Here is a 23,210-nt window from a genome sequence, read left to right on the forward strand (position 1 = left end):
TTATTTTACTTTATTGCATTCTAATTCTTTTTCAATGGTATCCTGAACATGATGTACACGGTAATTCCCAGTTGCTCCTTAACAATATAAATTGCCTGAAAGTGAGGGATACTTGTTCACTTTTATAAAGAGTGTTACATAAAAGAAGCATATGTGAAAAAATCAGAAGATATAAATACTGAGAAGTTAATTCGTTTATATCTTTGCACGTTATCCATTGTGACAAATTCTAAGTGTGATGATGCTTTAGCCACAGTACCTCACAAGTGAGTGTACGGCCTTGTGCCCTGCAGCGAAGCATATTTTCCTTACGGAAAAATTCCCAGCTGAATCATTCTCTTCTTTCAACTTACAGGTGCCAGAAGGATCCTTCACATCGCCAGAAGGATCCTGAGGCATGTCCTTATGAATAACCAGCTTTTCAGTCCTGTGTAGAGTCTGTGGGCCCGCTTTCAGCTCCAGATCCTTCAATAGCTGAAAATTCTGTGTCAATAAGTGGTTTCAGAAATTGCTCAACCTTGGTTAGTCTTTGCTTCAGTTTCTGCTGCATTGACTCATACTCAGCCAGGATCCGGGCAAACTTGGTTTGCAGGAGGTCTACTGACCCCTCCATTCGAGTGACCTTCTCTTCGAGATCTTTAGGATCACTTCCAGCATTTGCAATGTTTATGTCCAGTAGCCCATCTTTCATCAAGATTTGCTTCCCTTTCTCTTCTAGCATACACTTGGCATCTGGGTACTCGGTTAGAGCTTCCATGAGGTCATCTTTTGAGAGACAGAACAGATCTGAGTAGCCAATACTTTTAATGTTGGCCGTTCTTCGATTGCCAGCTTTGCTGCCTTTAATGTTAAGGATGCTGATCTCACCAAAGTAGCTGCCATCGCTCAATACTACAAACTGAGTGATTCCATCATCTGCCACCACGGCGAGTTTGCCTTCCTTGATGATGTACATCTCTCGTCCAATATCCCCTTTCTTGCAAATGTAATCTCCAGGACTGTAGACTTGGGGCTGTAACTTCAAGACCAACTCCACCAACAGACCAGCTTCACAGTCGGCAAAAATGCGCACCTTTTTTAACGTGTCTAAGTGAACGTTGATGGCAATCTCCGCTCTTAGTTTATCAGGTAGATACTTCAAGACTTCTTTCTCATCCACTGTTTTCTTGTTGGTCCACAGATAGTCAAACCATTTAATAACTCTCTTTTCCATATCTTTGCTTACATTTCGAAAATGCATGTATTGCTTGATCGCATCAATTCTTGCTTGAAATTCTGCTCTGGCTGCATTCATGTTGGAAATCATAGAACCTATGTTACCAACAATGGTGGCAAAAATTAACACTCCAATTAGGAAATCAGCCACCACAAAGATATACTCAGAATCCCTCACAGGAGGTGGTGTTTCACCAATGGTGGTCAAAGTCAGTGTAGACCAGTAAAGGCTGTATACATATTTTCTAGCCAAACGGCCAAATTCAGGATCGTTAACATCAGGATAGACCCATGTATCATTTCCAAATCCAACAGCTTTGGAAATAGAGAAGTACACGCACGCATTCCAATGGATGATAATGACAATATACATAACAAGGTTAGAAATCCTGAAGATGTTTGGGTAGTTTGTCCTTGTTTCTGTTCTCTGGAAGAACTCAAACATTCGAGAGATCCTTAACAGTCTGTTTAGTCTAATTTCTGGATAGTTCCAGCCCAGATTAAAATACAGCAGATCCGTTGGTATCACTGATACAACATCAAGTTTAAACTGAAAGTTTGATTTATATTTCTCTATGAGTTTAAGCTCTTCCTTCACCAGTAGTCCTTGTTCTAGGTAACCTAAAATAGAAAAAAAAAAAAGTAATGTTTTTTCCTTTTCATGCCACTGTAAATTTTTCTAAAGTAACTCTCAACAAACGTCATTGAGTTCCAAACAAGAGTTCATTCCAATAAATATGCTTTTAGCAATGTAATAAGATATGAGTACTGATCAACACATGGCTGTGGAAAATGTTCTTTTGCAGAAATAAAAAGTAAAACTTTGTAAGCACAGAAGTGAGAGATTATATGCAATGTATATATACAAGGTATATATACAGACCTCTCTAGATTCAGCATCCTGTCCAGGTAAAGCTATGCCTTTTATGAACAGTGTTCCTGGAAAGTTTTCTTTTTCTAGCACTGTGCTTAATTCCTCATGCCACTCTTTTGTCAGAATCCCAGCCCCACCCTTGAAGCTTGGGTGCCTCCTTGCAGCTTGACTATTGTGCATATTCTTGCCTTGCCCCTTCAATGTGAAGCATATGTCCTTTGAGGCTTCACTTTCAGGCTTTCACTTCTCTTTCTTGCCCCTCCCAGGCTTCCTTAGACATCTGGGATTTTCCTTTCTACTAAGCTGCTACCATGCACCTTGTGCGTTAAACCCAGAATTTCGGTACCGTGATATATTTCACTAGGGAAAAATTTGTTTCTCTTCCTATCCTGGTTACCAGAGCTGTGCATAGAACTGAACTGAAGCATTGCTCCAGTGCACTGATACTAGAGAATGTCTTTATTTTACATAATGATTCTTAAAAGCAATACTCTGCGTACACAGGTTACCTTTGCATGTGGTAGTATAGAAAATGAGCTTATACCTACTTAACAAGAATACTTAAAGTCGGAAGCTATCAGATCCTGCCCAGATTATTGGTCAATAATGCCTCACCACGGACCACAAAGTTGAATTAAGGATGTACATCCTGTTTCTTATAAAATTTCTAGTACAGCTCTGCTGAGTACAATGACATTTTCCCCCATGCCTCTTCAAGGTATCTCTGTTAGGTAGCAATTACCCTTTCCCCACAGAACTGGCAGAATATTTCTGTTCTCTCTATTCCTCTCTCCTGGTATAAACCCAGTGAACAGAAAAATGGAGGAAAGCCATCAATCCACATCCAGAAGATTGCCTAGTAACATCCTTCTGAATCAGCTGGAGTGGCCTAAGCCTGTGGGTGGGTATATGGTACTCTTGCTTTCAAGAGTGCTTTTTCCTCTAAAAAAAATTTTTGTGAGTCTTTTTTTTTTTTTTTTGAAGAATACTTGAATTAAGAATTTTCAAGTTGGGCTTCCCTGGTGGCGCAGTGGTTGAGAGTCCACCTGCCGATGCAGAGGACACGGGTTCGTGCCGCGGTCCGGGAAGATCCCACATGCTGCGGAGCAGCTAGGCCCGTGAGCCATGGCCTCTGAGCCTGTGCGTCTGGAGCCTGTGCTCCGCAACGGGAGAGGCCACAACAGTGAGAGGCCCGCGTACCACAAAAAAAAAAAAGAAATTTCAAGTTATACATAGAGATAAAAGCATGAAATTGCAAAATATCCAAAACTGAACATATTTACCTGTCCTTGTTCGTACAAACATATCGAGAAGATAGACTATATCTGATAAGTAATCAAGAATGATCCAATATTCTAGGTAATCAGACTGAAGTTCATCAAAACATGCTCTGTAAAAGAAAACCTTGTATAAATAAAATGAAATGGGACCAATTTAAGTAAAAGTCCTCTTTGTATAATTTTTATCACGATGAGAAGTACAACACACTAAGGCGAGGAGGGGTCCTTGGAGTCCATTTAATCAACCATGGCTTTCCCAAATCTATTCCCACATCTGAGGGTTGGATTTAGTTTTCTCACACTTCTGAATTTCAACATTCTTTCCATTATGCTAGTCAGCTTTGTGAAAACATCAAATGAGAATAAATGACTTCAAGCTAACGTCAAAGTATTTTTGGATGATACACATTGATAGCCAGGTTCATGTTGACTATTTGTACCCAAAATGCCTTGGGAAATCATGCTTTGTCCTGGATGGCTGAGATGTTTACTGTCTAAAAGACAAGGAACCATAGATATCCCTTGGGAAACACATCTTGCTCTATAAAACCTAGATCCTTGATCTTTTTCCCGTCCTGGCAAAATTGTTTTCTTGCAGGCCAAAGAAAATAAAGTTTCTCCCAAAGTTCTAATTAAATGATTGAGCAATCAAAAGTTTAAAAGTATCCCCACCCCACCCCATCCCAGTACTGGATTTCCAAGGATATTGGGAACCAAAGCAGCTACTCTTGCTCTTAGGAAAACACATTGAGAATGATGTAACCTCTCTTCACAACCTGTGGTGGAGAAAGGAGGTACGTCCTAAAGAGCTCTAGGCCAAACTGTTAAGTCAGTTAACTTGGAAACTAGAAGTGGTTTGAGATCCACAAAAATATATAGACACCTTGCAATAATCATGGTCCAGTTGTACATGACAGGTAAGGTGATGCAAAACAGCCAGTTGTAATATGTGCTTCCTGAGGGATCAATAACCATGACTTCCTTCTTCTTCTCCCTAGCAGCAATTGGAAATAAAGGGGAAGGTTACCAAGAAACAAGAATCTTTTTATTTCAAATATCAAATATGGTGATGCCCGTCACCCACAACTGATGAATTAGAAATAAGCTGAAGAAGCTCACTCCACAGTGGGAAGACTAGCTTGGCATAAGTGCATTAGTCATAAGAAACTGGTTAGGGAGGGGTGGATAGATAGTTAAATTACTAGTCTTACATTAAACCATACTTTAGACTTTTATTGAAGCCCTTGTTTTACTGTGATGCTGCAGACACTTCTATCACTCCGGCTACTGAGAGAGAACAATGGCATAGATCATGCCGAACTCTGGATATCCCACAGACCCCTTGGGTAGGCAATGGTTGGTGAGACAATGATGATTTTCCCACTCCCCCTACCAGGTAACAAAACAACTGGGGACCACATTGTGAGGGGGAACTCATGGCTTCTTTCTCATCTGTATGGAGAGAAGAATATAACACAATCTAATAAAAAGTGCTTGTTCTTAAGTGTGTATGAGGAATTGAGAGGCAATAGAGGGCAAAAAAAAAAAAAGAAAGAAGGAAGGAACTATATGATCAAATGGACATTTTTTAAAACTTTCTGGTATCAAATTTATATTTTTAAGGATTTTTTCTTTTATACAACGTCAACACATTTCTAACAGGCACAAATAAGTAAAGAGTTTTCTTTGAGTAAGTTTAGAAGACAATATTTTCTTTAATAAAAAGCAAAAAGATAGCTCTGAAAATATCACTCAGCCTTATCCTTGTGAAACTCTAACTCTCAAATGTTTTAAAAAGTTTCTTTCCAATAGCTAATGCTATTCATACTGCTCTCAAAATTAGGCATGGCTTTTGCAATGAGACTACTTTACTTCGGATTATTTGCCATACAGTATTTATGACTCAAAAATGTTAATGAAATTATTAAATTTTTATTTCGGCCAAAAATATTGATGGTAAGATCCTAGAAACGCAATTTTCTTTGGATCCTAAATCTGTCCCAGTGGTAAGTTTATCTTCACCAGTGCTTAAGGAAGGAAATTAACCATGACGCCGAAAATTCTTGATGAGAAAAGTAAGGCTACCATTGCTAATGTTAAGGAAATTTGAAAAAAATTAAATTCACATTTGATAACAATTTATTTAGTCTTTACACCAGGCCTCTTTACTATAAACTTGTGGGAAATTATCCCTGTACCCTAAACCCATCACAAATTTATTCCTAATTTCAATGCCAGTAAAAATACTTACTCTTCTTTCTTGTCTTTGCCTTTCTCCTCTTTCTTTTTCTTGTCTTTGTCCTTTTCTTTCTTCTTTTCCTTTTCTGGGTCCTTTTTATTTTTATTTTTATCATCTGGCTTGCTGAAGAAGTGAGAGATGTAGTTGGTAAAATACAAAAATGTTATGGATAGAAAAATGTGGGGTTATTCATGCCAAAGTCTTACTTACCTCTTCTTTTCTTTTTTCTTTTTCTTTTTTTCTTTTGGTTCTCTATAGAAAAAAACCAATATATCACATAATCAAATTACATTCTCACCTCCATTCTTGTTTACCTTCCTCTCCACTGGGCAAGAATTCTGGGCTTTGTGTTCAAAGACCTGCCCCTGTGCTCAGAGACCAGAAATATGATCTCCTAATGGTGGGTTCAACAAGAAATAGACATGCACCCCAAGAATAAACAAATAAAATTCCTGGGAATTAGTGCATGTGGAAAATTGGAGAAAATGGAGGTGGATAAAGGCATAAACCCAGGGAGGGAAATTTAAGAAACAAGAGCCCCCAAAAGTGTACTTTCAAAGTCTCAATGTATATCCAAAAAATGGGTACTTAAAATTTAAGCTTCTTGATGTCACTTGTATTTATACTTGAATAAGAGTTTTGAGAATTTCAAGAAAATGCCATCAGTTTTCTTTAGAGGGGTAATCCTGACTGAAGCAATGTTTTATGAGCAGACAAAAAGCTCTGTGGTAACAGAGTTACTTCTTGAGTTACAATTTCTTCTTGAGTGGAGAATATGGGATTAGCGGGCTCTTTCTGCAGTTGGCTTTCTCTATCAGCAGAAGAATGGATTCTGGAGTCAGACAGAGCTAAGGTCATAGTAGGCTGTCATTGTTGGCTCAGATATCTTGGGAAAATGTATTATTCAGACATGAGTGATCAGGCATCTCGTTACCACTGGGATAGTCAGAGAGGCTGTTAAAGGGAAGTAGCTCTAAACCTAGGCCTCAGAGTATGGGTAAGAGTTGGAGAGGTTAAGAAGAAGAGAAAGGATGTTAAAGGGAGGGAGATTTTCAGGTGCAAATATACAAATGAACTTAGTCTGGGTAGGAATGGCCCAGCATAAGTGGAAAGCTGCTACTAAGGAGAAATAGGAGATAAAATTGACAAGGAGATGGGGCTTGGCACCTAAGGTTGTCATGTACAAATAGAAACAGAACATAAAGTTAGATACGGTGGAGTTTTTTGCTATGGGAGTTACATTCCTATGATACAAGATTTAACACCCTAACATAGGCCCTGGGAGATGGTGCTGGCACACTTCTTGGATGGCTCTTAGAAGCTCAGAAAAGGTGACAGCTCAAACTAAGTGAAATATAATTTATAAAATGCCATGGCACATGGTGGAGGAAGGTATCAGAAAGATTCAGAGAAGTGGTAGGCTAAAATGGATATACTAAGTAAGAAAAATAGCCCACCAACTGATTATGTTCCCTAAGAGGGCTCAGAGGATATAAAAATGACAGGGAATGTGCTGGTGAGAGGGGCACCAGCATTACTGAGAAGCTCATTGGTGCTGTCCTCTGTAGACCAGGGCTGATAGTGAGAGATGCTGAACTGGGTACAGAACTAGACTTCCCTGAGAGCAATAGGGATGGCAGGATCTAGAAATCACAGAGACCAGTGGCAGTGCTTACCCATCAGAAGAGAAACAGGTCTGATAATTTTAATTATCAGTAAGGTGAGCATAGTAGCCAGGGTCTTAACCCACAGAGCGCTATGGAAGAGGTTAACAGAATACTGTATTCCTAGATAGATGGGCATCTTGTTGACTTGTTAGGGTACTGTTTTACATTTATAATAAAAAACAAATTGGTAATGGACGCTCAGGAGGTTAAGGGCAACGTACCCCAATAAAAAGTCACAACCACTTGAATAGTTTCTAAACCTGAGCTAGCTCTCAGAAATGAAACCACCAGTCAGAGGAGAAGCCCAGTCTCCATGAAGAAGGACTCTGCAACACCATGACAAGTATATTCAGTAATGATTTCCCCAGTCTTTCCTCCAAAGAAAACCAATGATCATTTACTTAAGTAACTGTACACTGGGGGTAAAAAAGAATACCTACATACATTAAAGGCCATTTTCGCACAGGACCCAAGTTGATATTGAGACCCAGGGACTAAAGCATCATCATGCCCCACCCCCATTAAAGTGAGGGACATATGGTGGTTTGGTAGTAATTTGTGGGGCCTCCACTGGGTCTAAGGATGCCCCCTTGTGGTCATTTGTCCAGTTCCTCCATGTAAACATGGAATGCATTTATTTGGTCATTGGCAGAATGACAATCATCTCCTCATCTCCACTAGTTCCTTGGCTTGTGGAATAAGAGCTAACATAGTGGGGAGGACCAAGTGGAAGCCCTGAAGCTGCCTCCTACCTGCTGGCAAAAAGCAATATTGCAACCTGGACAGGAAAGGAAATGCAATCCTTAAAGACCCAATGCATGCAGGGGTGGTGCTTCTCCATCACACCCCGTTTAATTCAATGTCTGGCCCCTATTAAAACCAAATGGAGGGCTTCCCTGGTGGCGCAGTGGTTGAGAGTCTTCCTGCCGATGCAGGGAACACGGGTTCGTGCCCCGGTCCGGGAAGATCCCACATACCGCGGAGCAGCTGGGCCCGTGAGCCATGGCCGCTGAGACTGCGCGTCCGGAGCCTGTGCTCCGCAACGGGAGAGGCCACAACAGTGAGACGCCCGCGTACCGCAAAAAAAAAAAGAAAAACCAAATGGATCCTGGTGGATGGCAGCAGACTACTGCAAAATCAACCAAATAGTAGTTCCAATTGTAGTCACTGTGGCAGATGCGAAAAACAATACACTCACCCAATCAGTACCATATTCCTAAGGTTCCGGGTCAATCATGGTGAATGTGTTACTTTTAACCACTATCAGGGAAGAGGGTCAGAAACAGTTCATATTCACATGGGATGGAAAACAGTATGTATTTACACTATTTTCCAGGGCTATGTTAACTCTCCCTCCCACTGTCATGACATAATCTAGAGGGACCTGGACCATCTGGACATTCCTCAGAGTATCACATTGGTCCACTATATCTATATCAATGACATTATGTTAATTGGGTCCTGAAAGAGGATTATCTAACCATGGGACAGAAGATGACTGCTGACCATGAGCTGGATCCTGCCAGAACTAACAAGTCATAAGGTTGTATTGCAACCTATCACATGATAAAATGATGTACTTGGGACTGAGCAGGTGGCTCGGCACCCTCGCCCCATGTCGTCTACCGCTGCTGCATCAAGGCTATTCCTCCCCCCCCCGACCCATGGCCATACACTGGGCTTATAGGAACAACTGATGGAGCATGATCTGTGGGTGGGTCAGCTTAGCATCTGGTTGCAAGCCAAAATGAACTGTTGCCTACAATACAGCCTTACCTAGAGGTGGCCTTAAAAGATAGTGAAGTTAATGTTACCAATAGCACAGCTTTAAGCAGTGCACAATCATCTACTTTGTGGGGAAAAGGCAGTGGCCCAAATTAAGAATATACAAGGTGGACTTCCCTGGTGGCACAGTGGTGAAGAATCCACCTGCCCATTCAGGGGACACACGTTCGAGCCCTGGTCTGGGAAGATCCCACACACCGCGGAGCAACTAAGCCCATGAGCCACAGCTACTGAGCCTGCGCTCTAGAGCCTGCAAGCCGCAGCTACTGAAGCCCGCGTGCCTAGAGCCCGTGCTCTGCCACAAGAGAAGCCACCGCAATGAGAAGACCGTGCACTGCAACAAAGAGTAGCTCCCGCTCTCTGCAACTAGAGAAAGCCCGCAAGCAGCAACGAAGACCCAACGGCAGCCAAAAATAAATAAATAAATTTATTATTTTTTTTAAAAAAAAAGAATATACAAGGATTCATGGGCAGTCACAATGCATTGGGTGGTTGGTCAGGGACCTGATGAAAAAATATTGCAAGATCGGGAAAAATAATTCTGGAGAATAGGCAGACTGAATGGACCTTATGGGCATGAGCACAAGGTTTTAAAACCTTTGTATCCCATATTAATGCCCATCAGACAGCAGGTGCCATGGAAAAGAAAAGAACCACCAAGTAGACAGAATAAATCAGCCTGCTGACAAAGACAACCTCTGTCACTGGCATCCCCAGTGCTGGCACGATGTGGATGTGAATGGAGCAACCATGGTGGCAGAGATGGAGACTATACATGGGCCCAACACATGAGGTCCCGTTCACCCGGGCGATTTAACTGCTGCTATTGCTGAATGTCCAGTCTTCCAGGTACAAAGACTAATGCTATGACTCTAAAAGAGCACCACTACTTGAGGAAAGCAATCAGTCACTTGATGGCAAGTTAATTACACCACGGAAAGGGCATCAAATAATCTTGACTTGAATCAATATATATTATGGATACTAATTTGCTTTTTTGCCTCAGGGCTTTGACCAGTGCCACTATCCAGTTTGGGTTGCTGCCAGCTCATAGTTTCCCTCTCCCTTGACTGGCCTTGGCTGAAGGAAGCCACCGTGCTCAAAATTATGCACCCCTTCCTAGAGGCAGTCCTCATACAATGACCGTGCATGGGTACAAAGCCCAGTCCTATTGCCTAACTATGGAAGAACTCTGAAGGGCCATCCCTTCTCCAGAGCTCCCCATAGCATCACATCGCACATCAACTCTATTCTCTGAAGTTCAACTTCTCCCTCTACCCAAACCTACTCCCCTAACTCCCTTCTAGGTATCACTTCTGAGAGCGCTCCCTATAAAGCTCTGTATACAAAGCTCCTTCTCAGAGACTGTCTCCTGGGAAACTTGACCTAAGACACACTGGCTCAGAATGGGAAGGATTAATGATGTTTTATTTATTTTGTCAGCCACTCTAACCCTAACCACATGGTGGGGCAATTTCATATATGCTATAGACATGGTTTTTCTACACGTATTCAAATACATACATACGTACATACACATTACTTGTAACATGAGTAGCTACATTTTTCAGGAGGAAATAACCAAACGACAAAATAATGGAAAAACTTTGCCATTGGATTAGCTAGAGTTTGCCTAATCAATATCTGCAGTATAACACATTCACATGTATTTCTACCTTTTTACTGTCTTTCTTTAAAAACAAAGGTTTGGTTTACTATTGTCAATGTACTTACTGCTCTTTATTGCTGCTGTTGTTAACATTGAAAAGTGCAATGGCTCCAGGCAAGTACTGCTCCCTGGGAAATGAAAAAGCACAGTGAAATCATAATAGACACCATGTGTGTAATGTCCATAGTAAATAAAAAGTCTTAAAGTACAAATTCTTTTCAGGTTCTACCCATTACTAACTAATGCCTAGATAATTTTTGAAAATATAGAGTCTCCACGAAGCATGAGTTTCTGAATATCAGGACCATGAACCAAAGTAATTAATAAATGTTTATTAATCAATGCTCACAATGCATCACATTACCATCCTCCACACCCTGAGTAAGCCAGTTTGGATGCTACTAACTCCCAGAAAACGATTAAGACGTAGATTGTCCGGGAAGATAGGAAGGGAAGACAAGACAAATGAAAACAGTATGAAAGCTGAAGGTGGTCAGTGAGAAAAGAAACAGGAGGGGGAAAAAAAAGAGGGAAAAAAAGCAAAGTAGAAGTAAATATGTTTGACAGGATGGGAACCCCTGATCCACACCAATACCGCACTCCTTCCACACTCTCAGGGTCACACGTTTGAAGTTTCCACAAGTGCTTTTTTCCCTAAGGATTTTTTAGCTTTTCTTGTCTCGTTACTCACCCTAGTGCTCTGCTTCCCTGAAAGGAGGACTGAATGGGAGAGAGCATTTTAGAGAATGACAGCTAAACCCTCTCACATATAATTGCTTGGAAGAAGGATCAGAAAGAAGGAGGAAATCAGAGAGGACTCAGGCATGAGGTTTCCTAAGGGACAGACATGGGTCTCAGGGAAAATGATCAGCAAGAGCTTGCACGGAGCCCCATGCACGAATTATCATCAGGCAGTGGCAGTTTCCCAAGAGAAGAAGAGGGTAAGGAACAGAAGTAGCAATTTACTCCCGAGATCCTGCAGAGTAGCTGGGTAGCAGGAGTGTTGGCCAAGCCCACTGAGTGGAAGAGTAGAACACCTTTCTTTCATCTAAATAATAGTTTAAAAACTGATGAGGAGGGATAGATGATACTGCTCACCTCTGTGATGGCTGTCCCCTTCCATGTCTACTACTTCTAAAGGAATCCGTTGCATGAGTGTTTTCACTCTCTGATTCTTCAAATATAGAGGCACTGTCATCATCATCAGAAAAGGAGCTATGGTTCAATAGGAGGCAGAGATTAATTAGATCAGTGCTTTAAACCATTGTGGGGGAACAACATGTCTCATTTCTCATCTCTTCTCTTTCTCTCTCAAACGAACACAGACAACAGTTTTTAATAAGAGTGAGATGAGAACTGTTCAGAATACACAGAATTAGATAGAGTATATGCACAATCCAGTAAAATACATGTAATTAAGAAACTACTTTCTAGGCCTTCCATATTTGTATTGTTTGATGCATTGATTAGTTAATATCAAATCGAAAGTATGATATCTATACTTCAGGTCATGTTATACAGTTTTCTGAACCTGTAATAACATTTCCTTCCACTAAAAGTAAATTCGACCACATTTATACAAATTCTATTCATTTATAGGGTGGCCACTTTAAATTATACTTTTAAAACACGTTAGCATTTCACACTTTGTATTTTTTTCACATTTCTCTATGGTAATGTTATCTCTTTAGATGTGAAATGTCCCATGAGGAAAGGTCTTGCCAGTGACTAAGGAAATATTTGGCAAAGGTGCATCTAAAGAATCATCATTTGTTAGATAAGTAAGGCTGTCCTAAAGAATAAATAAATTCACTGAATTAAATAAAGTACAAAGTTCAAGGTTTCAAATTAAAAGTTAAACTGAAATTAAGCTTAGTTAAATTGAAGAACTTTGGCTAGTATTAAAAATACATAGGGACTTCCCTGGTGGTGCAGTGGTTAAGAATCCGCCTGCCAATGAAGGGGACACGGGTTCGATCCCTGGTCCAGGAAGATCCCACATGCCGCAGAGCAACTAAGCCCGTGCGCCACAACTACTGAGCCTGTGTGCCACAACTACTGAAGCCCATGCAACTAGAGCCTGTGCTCCACACAAAGAGAAGCCACCACAATGAAAAAGCCCGTGCACCACAACGAAGAGTAGCCCCTGCTCGCTGCAACTAGAGAAAGCCTGCATGCAGCAACGAAGACCCAACACAGCCAGAAAAAAAAAAAAAAAAAAAACATAGAAAAAAGATGCACTTACCTGCATGCTCCATTTTCCATCCTTCTTATTTCCTTTTCAATATCTGGTACAATCACATTGGGAATGTTTACAAAAGAGCGCCGTGTATTGATGATAATTTTCTTCATGGTTAGCTTAATAGCTGGGGAGAAAAAAAGTCTTGTTAGTAGGAAGACTTTTTACATATTTACATATGTAATCAAAAGTTTCACTCTATCATTCTTCTAAGGCTGAAATAACAATCTTATTTCCAGTTATATGTAGGAATTATATTTTAATAGAATATAGTCATGATCCAAGCACTTAATGATCACTAGTCAGGTTTTTGTGTATTGTTTTAAATTCAAGGGTTTTGTGTAGTTTTTAAAATTCAGAGGTGTAGAACTCTTTTTTTTTTTTTTAATTTGGATTTACTCCAGCTTTGAAATATTTAGGCAATGTAGGTGTGGAACAAACCTATAGGGACCTCACAGGCACATCCAACAATTAAGTAACAATGAAAAGCAGTATAATAAAATACCAAAATGGGTGTAATCAACTGTGAATTTCTACAGGCATTCAGAAAAAAAAAAAGGGTCTCAAGTGGTATTCAAATTTCGGAGTGAATAAAGATACAACTGATCCACATTTCAACAAGTCCCCCTAAATTATTCTGATACACATAGTGCTAAGCTTCCCGGGCAACCACTTCAGGCATCAGGAAAACGCCAAGAACAAAGTGATCCTGAACTCCAAATCTGTCCTGGCAGCAGGTTCCAGCCCAGCTTCAGGCAACATGAATGGCACGTGGGCACACTCGCGCTTGCCTTCTTTCCTGAGGCTCTGCCGGCGTCCAATGACAACGTCCCTGCACTCATGACTGGCCCCAAGTACTTCACCTGGTCTTCAGTGTGCTGCAGTGACGTGGCCTGGAACTTGGAGAAGTTCCTGGTGGGCCCCAACAATGTGCCTGTGCACAGGTACAGCCACTGCTTTCTAACCATGGACATGGAGCCCAACGTTGGAGCCCTGTCATCCCAAGGACCCAGCTGTGCCCAGGATCCTCCTCCAACCCCTGCTGCTTGGCAGTCACAGCGCTGTCCTCTGGAGATTTCATCTCTAAGGGTGTTTCCTCCAAACTTGCATGGAGATAACACCTGATGTCCAGGAAAATGGGCCTAGATAGGTGCTAGGTATCCATCCCAGCCTCCCCTCTCCCAGACCAAGGCTCCCCACTAATAAAGTGCTAGGTGTCAGCAGAAAAACAAAAGGACACTGTGGATTTTTAAAAATGCTGCTGTTTCAGTAAACAAAGAATGTTGTCCGCTATCCAGCCATCAGCCACTGCAGACGCCAGGGTAGGTGCGCCCTTGGGGGAATTCAGGATGGAGAAAACAGGATACTGGCCCTTGATAGTTAAGATGCATATCAAAGGAATAATTTCAATGAGCCCAGACTCTTGACTCTTCCCATACATAGAAAAGCACTAAAATCATTAACTTGAGAAGTCTGTCTTTTTGTGATTAGCAGTAATCTTTTGATGTTCGACTACATGATTTTTCTTTTTTCCCAGCAAAAACTCCTATATATTCTTGTTCCTCCCTTACCTCTTTGGATCAGTCCCTCAGAGTTATCTGAGAGGTTGCCTTCCTGGACTATAGTCCTCAGTAATGTCCCCGAATAAAATATAATTCTCAACTTTTAAGTTGTGCGTTTTTTCCAGTCAACAAAACAAAAACCCAGTATCTGTTCACGGGCTCCAGGAACACCAGCGCTTGTACTGAATGTCACTTGCTATGGTCCTGCTGATGAAGACCCACAGAAGGCCAACATGCTGAGAGGATGACGGGTGCTGGGCAACTTCAGCAGGTACCAAACCTCCACCTAATCCTCTGTGGCTGGTTATCCATCCATCCCTCCCCTCCTCCACAACACACACGCCCTAACCTGCACTCCCAGGTTTTTATTATACGGATTGGGGATTTTTCCTTTGTTATTTTTCTACCATCGATCTCTGGGTTTTGGAGGGAAACTTGCCTTTGTTATGAATAAAATAGAAAAGCAAAAACCAAAAAAAGAAAAAGAAAAAAATCATTTGATGTGGAAAAATGTAAAAAGCACACTTCATTTTTTAAAACATTACATCTTCCAGTGAGGATAGCGATAAATAATGCTCTTTATTTCACCCTAGTATTCGTACAACTAACGAAAACAACTAGCAGCCAGTAGTCAATAAATAGTAAACAGAGAATTTTTGTAATGTCTGTTAATAAAAGTGTGCACATATTTTAAAATGTAATTAAAGTAACTTTTAAAGAAACAACCACTTTAAGAAGAGAATTGTTTCATTGACTCCTTTTCAGCAACAGCATGGATATTCTGGTCATATTGATAGCATGCTAGCTTCCTATTGTCATCAATCACCACTTCTGGGAGACCCCGTGCCTTATGATTACGAAAAGGAGAATATATGATTATTTCATCCATCACAACATAGAAAAAACTATGTGAGTAAACAAGATTAAACAAGGACAACTAACATTATCCAATATGTCAGAATGAACCAAACCTGCGCTTTGCTTGGACCTGAAGAAAAAAGAATCACTTCCCTTGTCCCAAAATTTCTTGTTGGCCTAAGGAAAAAACTTTTTTTTATATCACACAATCACTTTTTAATATATATTCACTCTAGGAAGAAAGAAAATAGAAAATATAAATAGAAAAATAAAGATACTCAAAATTCCACACCAGACCGTATAATTATTTATCAACACATTTTCTCCACTGCTTTTATGGTTTCCTTTTTCACATTTAGATTTTAATTTATCAAATTTATTTTGGTGTAAGGTGTGAGGTAGGGATTCAACTTTATATTTTCTAAATGACTAGTCAATAGTATAAATAGCACTAAATCAATAACCAATAGTCCATCTTTTCCCTACTGGTTTGAAATGTCATCATTCTAAATTTGCCTTGTCAACCATAAAGATTTTGATGGAGTTTGCATTAAAATTATAAAATAGGGCTTCCCTGGTGGCGCAGTGGTTGAGAGTCCGCCTGCCGATGCAGGGGACACGGGTTCGTGCCCCGGTCCGGGAAGATCCCACATGCCGCGGAGCGGCTGGGCCCGTGAGCCATGGCCACTGAGCCTGCGCATCCGGAGCCTGTGCTCCGCAACGAGAGAGGCTGCAACAGTGAGAGGCCCGCATACCGAAAAAAAAAATTATAAAATAAGTTGGGAAATTATTTTCCTCTATGTTTTTGAAAAAGTTTCTACATATCAATCCTACATTTTTATTAATTTCTAGATGTTTTGTATTTTTGTTTCTATTAAGATAGTTAAGATAGTTTTCCCTTGATATATTTTAACTCATTGCTTTTGCTATATCATAAAAATACTTTATTTATTTATCTTGAAACCAGCCAACTTAACTGAGCTTTACAAAAATTATTTCTAATAGTTTTTCTCTTAAATAATTTCTGTTTTCAGCAATGCAATCATAGTACTTACACAAATTATTCTTTCCTCTTTTTCATGAGGTATTTAGCTTTGATGCCTAGTTACCTTGACTAAAAATTCCAGAACAGAACAAGTAACAATCCTTTTCTTTTCTTCTTTTTTTTTTTTGCCCACGCAGCATGCAGGATCCTAGTTCCCTAACCAGGGATCAAAACCATGCCCCCTGCTGTGGAAGCACAGAGTCTTAACAACTGGACAACTGTCTTAAGAGATACCTAGTATGGTTCTTGGCTTTATGAGAATGTTTTAGAGTTTCACTCTTAAGCATATTGCTGACTGTTAGATCATGAGAGATGTTTGATTCATGTTAGAGAAATCTCCATTTATTCACATTTTACCAATTTTTAAAAATTAGAAATTGGAATAAATGTTGATTTTTATTAAGGCTCTCTTCCTTTTATAGAAATAATCCTTTTTTTCCTTTTAATTTACCCTATTAACATGACGAGCTACTTTAATAAATTATTTTAATAGTTATGGAATAAACTCTTCTTGATTATGGTAAGTTCTTTTCATATGTATTGAATCCTAGCTTCTAATATTTTATTTTTAATTTTTACATTAAAATTTTTTTCATGTATTACAGGTAAAATTTGTAGTTTGAGAAAGGATTTTTAATAGTAATTGTTGATTCTTTTCATATACTTTTCAACTCTTTTGGTCTCACAGGATTGTTAACAAGACATCTGAAAAGAACCAAAAAATTCTTCTTTTAGAGAATTCATTGCTTTGCTGGTTTTCAAACATAAATCTTTGAATAAAAATTTGCAAATCAAAAGGAAACAACTGCTTTTAGAAAGTAAGTTTCAGATTTCATTTTTAAATGAATCATAAAACTTTCTCCCTTATGTGAGGCTGTAAAAAAAACTTCACAAAGCTAAAGCAAAGCAAATGATTGGGAAAATCTTATGAACAATTCAGGCAAAATTAACTTGGAACATAAACTATGAATGCCCAGGAAGCAGTCAGGCTCTGACTTGGGTTCAAAACCTGCCTCTGCCACTTATTTGTTGAATGAATTCAAGTGAGCGTTTTAACCTTGCTGAGCCTTAGTTTTTCTTTTCTTTTTTTTTTTTTTTTTTTGCGGTACATGGGCCTCCCAATGCCGTGGCCTCTCCTGTTGCGGAGCACAGGCTCTGGACACGCAGGCTCAGTGACCATGACTCACGGGCCCAGCCGCTCCACAGCATGTGGGATCTTCCCAGATCAGGGCACGAACCCGTGTCCCCTGCACCGGCAGGCGGACTCTCAACCACTGCGCCACCAGGGAAGCCCTGAGCCTTAGTTTTTATGTTTCTCATATCAAATAGCAGAAAGATATGCTGTGCACCCACACACACACAAACCCACACATACAAACATCATTAATTATGAGGCAGAGGTTTTCTAAATTTAGTATGAATGATACCTGTGAAGCTTGTTTAAAATGCAGATTCCAGGGCCCTGCTCTCAGAGTATGAATGACGAATGACATGGGCCCCAGGAATCTACAGTTTTATCAAACACCGTTAAGTAATTCTATTTCAGTTCCTGTATCACACTTAAAAAAACATTACTCTATGCTATTGGCCCTTGGTGCACGACCCCAGTTATATCTGTATTTCTGAATACAGTAGCGGGAAAGATAAAATAATGGTCAAGAAAGGCTTCAAGGCAGGAGGAGGGGGGGAGGGGAGGGGAAGGACAAGGAGGGAAGGAGGGAGGGAAGGAAGGAAGGAAAAATGGAAGAAGGGAAGAAGGAAAGGAAGAAAGAAAGAATGAGGGTCTATATTGGAAAAAAGTGAAACTATATTTTCAGATGAAAGGATAGTATATGTAAACAACACTAAAAAATCTATAGAAAAATATTAGAACAAATAAGTGAACTTAGCAAGGTCACATGACAAAAAGTCAATGTAAAAAAGTTCATTTTATTTCTGTATGTTAGCAATGAATAATTAGAAAATTGAAATTTAAATGAAACATCTACATTCCAAGAAATGAATGTCTGTGTCCAATTCAAGAAATAAATACTATGTACAAAGTTCTCTGCCAAGTGCTGTCAGAAAGAAGCCCAAATATGATTATGGCCCTAAAGAGCTCACAACTAGTATTGGGGAACAAGACAAGAGTACCACACTGAATAAAAGGTTTGGGACCCATAAAAGAAACTAAAATAAGTGTTGATAATTGTCAGTCACCTCTTCAATTTCGAAGATTATTTTTTCTTTGTTTCAAAATTAGTGAAATATTAAAATTATTATTTGAATAGCGTTATGAGAAAAATTTGATAGCTGAGAAAAGGGAAATTTGGACACAGAGGGAAGACTGTGGGGATACACAAAGAAAACACTATGTGGGGATGGAGGACTCGAGTGTTGCATCCACAAACCAAGGAATACCTGCGGCTACCAGAAGCTAGAAGAGAGACGTGGAACAGACTCTTCCCTCGTGCCTTCGGAGGGAGCATGGCCTCACCAGTTTCCTGATGTGGTACTTCTGGCTTCTAGAACGGAGACAATAAAGCTCTGTCGTTTTAAGCCAATACAGGGTGAAAAGGGATCTGGAGGGTCAAACAGCTGCTCTCCAGCACACAGAGATGGCAGGCCAGGGGTGCTGTGGGACTCGTACTAAATCCTCTGCAGTGAGTTTGAGAGAGAGCTTCCTGAAAAGGCCAGGCTAGAGAGATCTCGGACCAAGGGCAGGTACCTGTCCAGCATACCACAACGTGGAGCGACATTCTAGGCAGAAGCAGTAGCAAGTACAGGAAAACAAACATGTGAGACAGTAGGGTGCCTTCAGGAAACCACAGCAGATCAAGTCATGGAGAATACGGCTCTGTGAGTAAATGACAAGAAAAGAGGTGGAGAGGAAGGCAGCGGTTGATTCACTACCTGCATTGGATGCTCTGTTACCTTAACAAGGATGAGGAGTCCCTGGAGGATTCCAAGTGGGGCCAGGTCCAGTTTTCCAATTGCGTGAGGCAACAGAAAAGAGCTGGGGTAGGAATCTGTGGAAGGATTACAGGTATCCCTGGGTCCCAACTGATGCAACAGTGCACACGGTGCTGTGATCTCTCACCATGCCTAGTAGTTCAGGTAGGAAAAAGCCCAAAAGGCAGATACCTGGAATGATCTGAGATTGGGGTCAGCAGTTGGGGTGGACGGACAAAGGGGCAGAGGAGGTAAGGAGAGACTCATCTAAATAAAAAAAACACAGACCTTAAGCTTAAGGAGGGACAGGATGATAGGAAGGAAGGATTTTTTAGGAAGTTGAATATCAAGGGGACAAATATCTCAGTAAGGTTGAAGAACAGGTTTAGTGAGAAAGAGAGTAAGAGCTGGAAACAGAGGAAGCTGTGTTCAGGAAATAAGATGCTGTACTAGAGGTCACAGTTGTGGAGGTGAAGCACCTTGGAGTCAAGGACTCAGGTGACCACAGTGGAGAGGCTGAAGCAAAGGGAAGGACAGAACTTGTGAAGCTAGGTACTCAGATGTCTCGGATGCATCACATTTCATAGCTGCGGAGGCTGCCCCGAACGACAGTGAGACTCAGTAGGAAAGGGACGTCTGAACGGTAGGTGCCATTTTATTTGATGAATGTGGAGCAGCAATTGGCAGGTCAGCAGATGCCCAAGACCAGCTCCAGTGGGGAGACAGTGGAAAAAGAAAAGGGTGTAGTGAAGGATTTAGAAAAGGCAGTTGAGAGGCTGGAAAATGTCAGCTTCTTTCTAAGTGGATCAGGTGTGCCTAGTCTGTGCATCATCCGAATCTGTCCAAATTCTAAACAGTTCTTCACACTTGAAGTGAAATATTTCTGATTGCTTCGGGGAGAACGCCTCTGGGAAGTGTACGTGAGTCCTTCCCACCTGGGTATGACAGATTTAGGCAGGATGAGAACAGGCAAGTGAGAAAGAACTTCTATGTGTTGCCCGTTCTCTGCATCAGTCCACCTCTTTCAGCCTCTGTTACTCACTTGGAGACCACAGAAACAAAGAGACAAAGGTAAGAAATGTCTACGGAGAGCCTGCTCCAGGTCAGGCATTACATCAGGTTAGCATATTTAATCACATAAGAATCTGCAGCATGGCTTTATCTTCTCCATTTCACAGGGGAAGATATGAAGCTCAGAGAGGGTAAAGGATTTGCCCAGGGTCATGTGACCACGCTGGTATGCACAAACAGGTTGCAAAGCTCAAGCTCTTTCCTGCACTGCTCAGAAAAGGCGTGATATAGGAACTCAGTCACCAATGGCCCCAAGTGACACTTGTTTGTCCCTGCTTCATTCCTATCAGTGCGGGCTTCACACTCCACAGAAGTGTGCTTTTTGGATTCAGTTAATTATTTACAATGCAGTGATATAAACTCAAAGAGCATGTCTTAAAACATTGACTTAAACAAAAGGGTGGCCTTGGGTGTTTTAACTTCCAGTGATATCCTTGAGGAGCCCAAGCCACCCCCAAATAATACACTTAAAAAAAAACAAAAAGAAACAGTTGATTTGGTAAATAAATATAGGTTTAAAATAAGTTCCTAGTGCCCACCAGATGGCTGCCCTAAGCCCTTACTGTGAAGAAATTCTGAATCCACTATTAGCCTTAGGAAAAATACTGGAAAGGATTTTCCTGTAATTTCACTAGACTGACCACTTTAAGAGAAGGGCTACTTTTTGTTTTGTGTTTCATTCATATATATCCTTAGCTTTAAGAACAGTGCATTGAACCTAGCAAGTACCCAATTATGTTTGTGGAAAGAATGAATGAGTAAATGAATTAGTGCAGGTCAAAGGGAGCAGGGGTGGAAATGATGAGGAAATGAATCCAAATCATCTCTGATTTGCTTCTACTCCAACCTCTTTTTTAAAGTCTCCTTCCCCACTTCCTCTGTTTATCACTTTCTCCCAACCCATAAAACCCTGGTGCAGCGAGTCAGGACTGTAAGGACACTTGAATCTGATGACCCTGCAGCCACTGGAAAGGTGGCATGGATACGGATCTCACTTTTTCACCAATCAGTAATAAGTTCCAGACTGCCAAAGCGCCAGAGTGCCCCAGCAATTTTTTCCGCTGTGTCCCTCCATTTATAGTAGTAGGATCACATATTACACAGAAATTAGTAATACGCACAGTCCCACATTCAACATCCTGCACTGCTGAGAAACAAACAGGATCGTACTTTCACCCATTTTCTTCCATAAAGTTCTACCTTCACTTCGATGCAGGTATCTCCCAATTTCACATAAGCAGCCCTGACCACCTTCCTTGGCTCCTATACTGTATTTCATTCATTAATTCACTGCAAACATTTTGAATACCTCCTATTAGCCAAGCTCCTTTCAGTTACTTTCTGAAGCAGCCACTTCAGAGCCCTGTGTCCAGTGTGTCCGAAAATGGACTTTCACTTCTCTCCCTGTCAAACCAGCTCTTCTTCCTGACTTGGCCATTTCTGGTTGTAGAATCATTGTTCTTTCATGTACTTAATTCACTGAAAACTTGGAGCTCATTATCTTTAACTTTTTCCTTCCCACCCAGTCACTCTGTCGAGTCTTAACATACCCTATTTTGCAACTGCTTCACCTACACTCCCACTTTTTCATTTAATTATCACTAAGGTTTGTTAGGTGCTTGTTACCTCTTATCTTTGACTAAGTCTGTTACCTGATTTATTCATCCCCAGCCTCACCCACTCTCCAATTCAGCCTGCAAAGTACTCCCAAATTAATCTTCTTAAGGAGCATATACTATCATATTCTTGTTCTAGAACCTTCAAGATTTCCCCATTGTCTACTGAATTATTACCCTTTCTTCTGCAACAGAGGCCCGATCTCCCTTCCTCCCTCCCTCTCACTTTCTTCCTCCACATTTATTCCTTCCAAAAAGACAGGATGAAATACTATATAGTCATTAAAAATAACAAAATATTTCTAGATGAACGGGTATTAAAAGTTCTTAAAGATACAGTATATTACCATACATAGGAAAAAATATATATATATAAATTATATATATATATATATATATATATATATATATATTCATGTGTGTTTGTGTGTGCAGAGAGAGAAAAAGATGCAACAAGAAAGTGGTAACAGTGATTTCCTGCCTCTGAAGAAGGCAAAACATGGATGAGACTGGGCACTAAGCGCAGAAAGGGGTATACTGTATTTTCTGAATATTGTATGATGTAAATTAATGACTTAGTGGATACGCATAGTGACCCCCATTTCAAAATGCAAAACAGTACAAAAATTATATTATCCATACTTCTACCACCAGGAATTTATGTTAACTTTTGTCTTTTGTCAAATTTGCTTCCCCACCTTAAACAATAAAACTTTATACCTAAAGTTAAAGCCCTTTTATCAAGCTGCCACTTCCCAGTTCCAGCCTTGTCTTCCCTCTACCCTCTACCCAGAAGCAACCACTACTGTAAATTTGATGTGTATCCTTCCAGCCCATTCCACCCTTTTACATACTTACATAAGCATCCATGACCAATGCATAGCTTGGGACATGCTGTTTAAGTGTGTAAAGCAGTATCTTCCCCTGTGTATAATTCTGCAACTTGCTTTTCCACTCAAAATTATGTTTTGAAAATGATCTATGCTAATATACATAGAGCCATTTCATTTTATAATATTGTTTGTTAACATTGTAACATATATGTATCATATTTTGTTCCTTTTTTCTATTCGTCCTTCCTCTTTCTATTAATGAAAGATTGGTTCTTTCCAGTTTTTTTTGCTATCATGAGCAGTGCTGCAATAAAAATCCTTTGCAT

At 40.4% G+C, this 23,210-nt stretch overlaps 1 protein-coding gene across 1 annotated transcript; it reads right to left on the reverse strand.

Annotated features, from left to right (window-relative positions):
* Positions 1–421: 421 nt before the first annotated feature.
* On the reverse strand, positions 422–13,514 carry CNGA1 (cyclic nucleotide gated channel subunit alpha 1; the record flags this gene model as incomplete). The annotated part of the gene is made up of 8 exons (XM_079920345.1): positions 12,975–13,514; positions 11,828–11,944; positions 10,795–10,857; positions 5,819–5,860; positions 5,621–5,731; positions 4,253–4,363; positions 3,373–3,479; positions 422–1,836 (listed from the first exon to the last, which is right to left on the reverse strand). The coding sequence occupies exons 1-8, from the start codon at positions 13,079–13,081 to the stop codon at positions 422–424; spliced, it is 2,073 nt and encodes a 690-aa protein (XP_079776471.1). The 5' UTR covers positions 13,082–13,514.
* Positions 13,515–23,210: the final 9,696 nt, after the last annotated feature.

Source organism: Stenella coeruleoalba, assembly GCF_951394435.1.
Source record: "Stenella coeruleoalba genome assembly, chromosome: 4".
Lineage (NCBI taxonomy): Eukaryota > Metazoa > Chordata > Mammalia > Artiodactyla > Delphinidae > Stenella > Stenella coeruleoalba.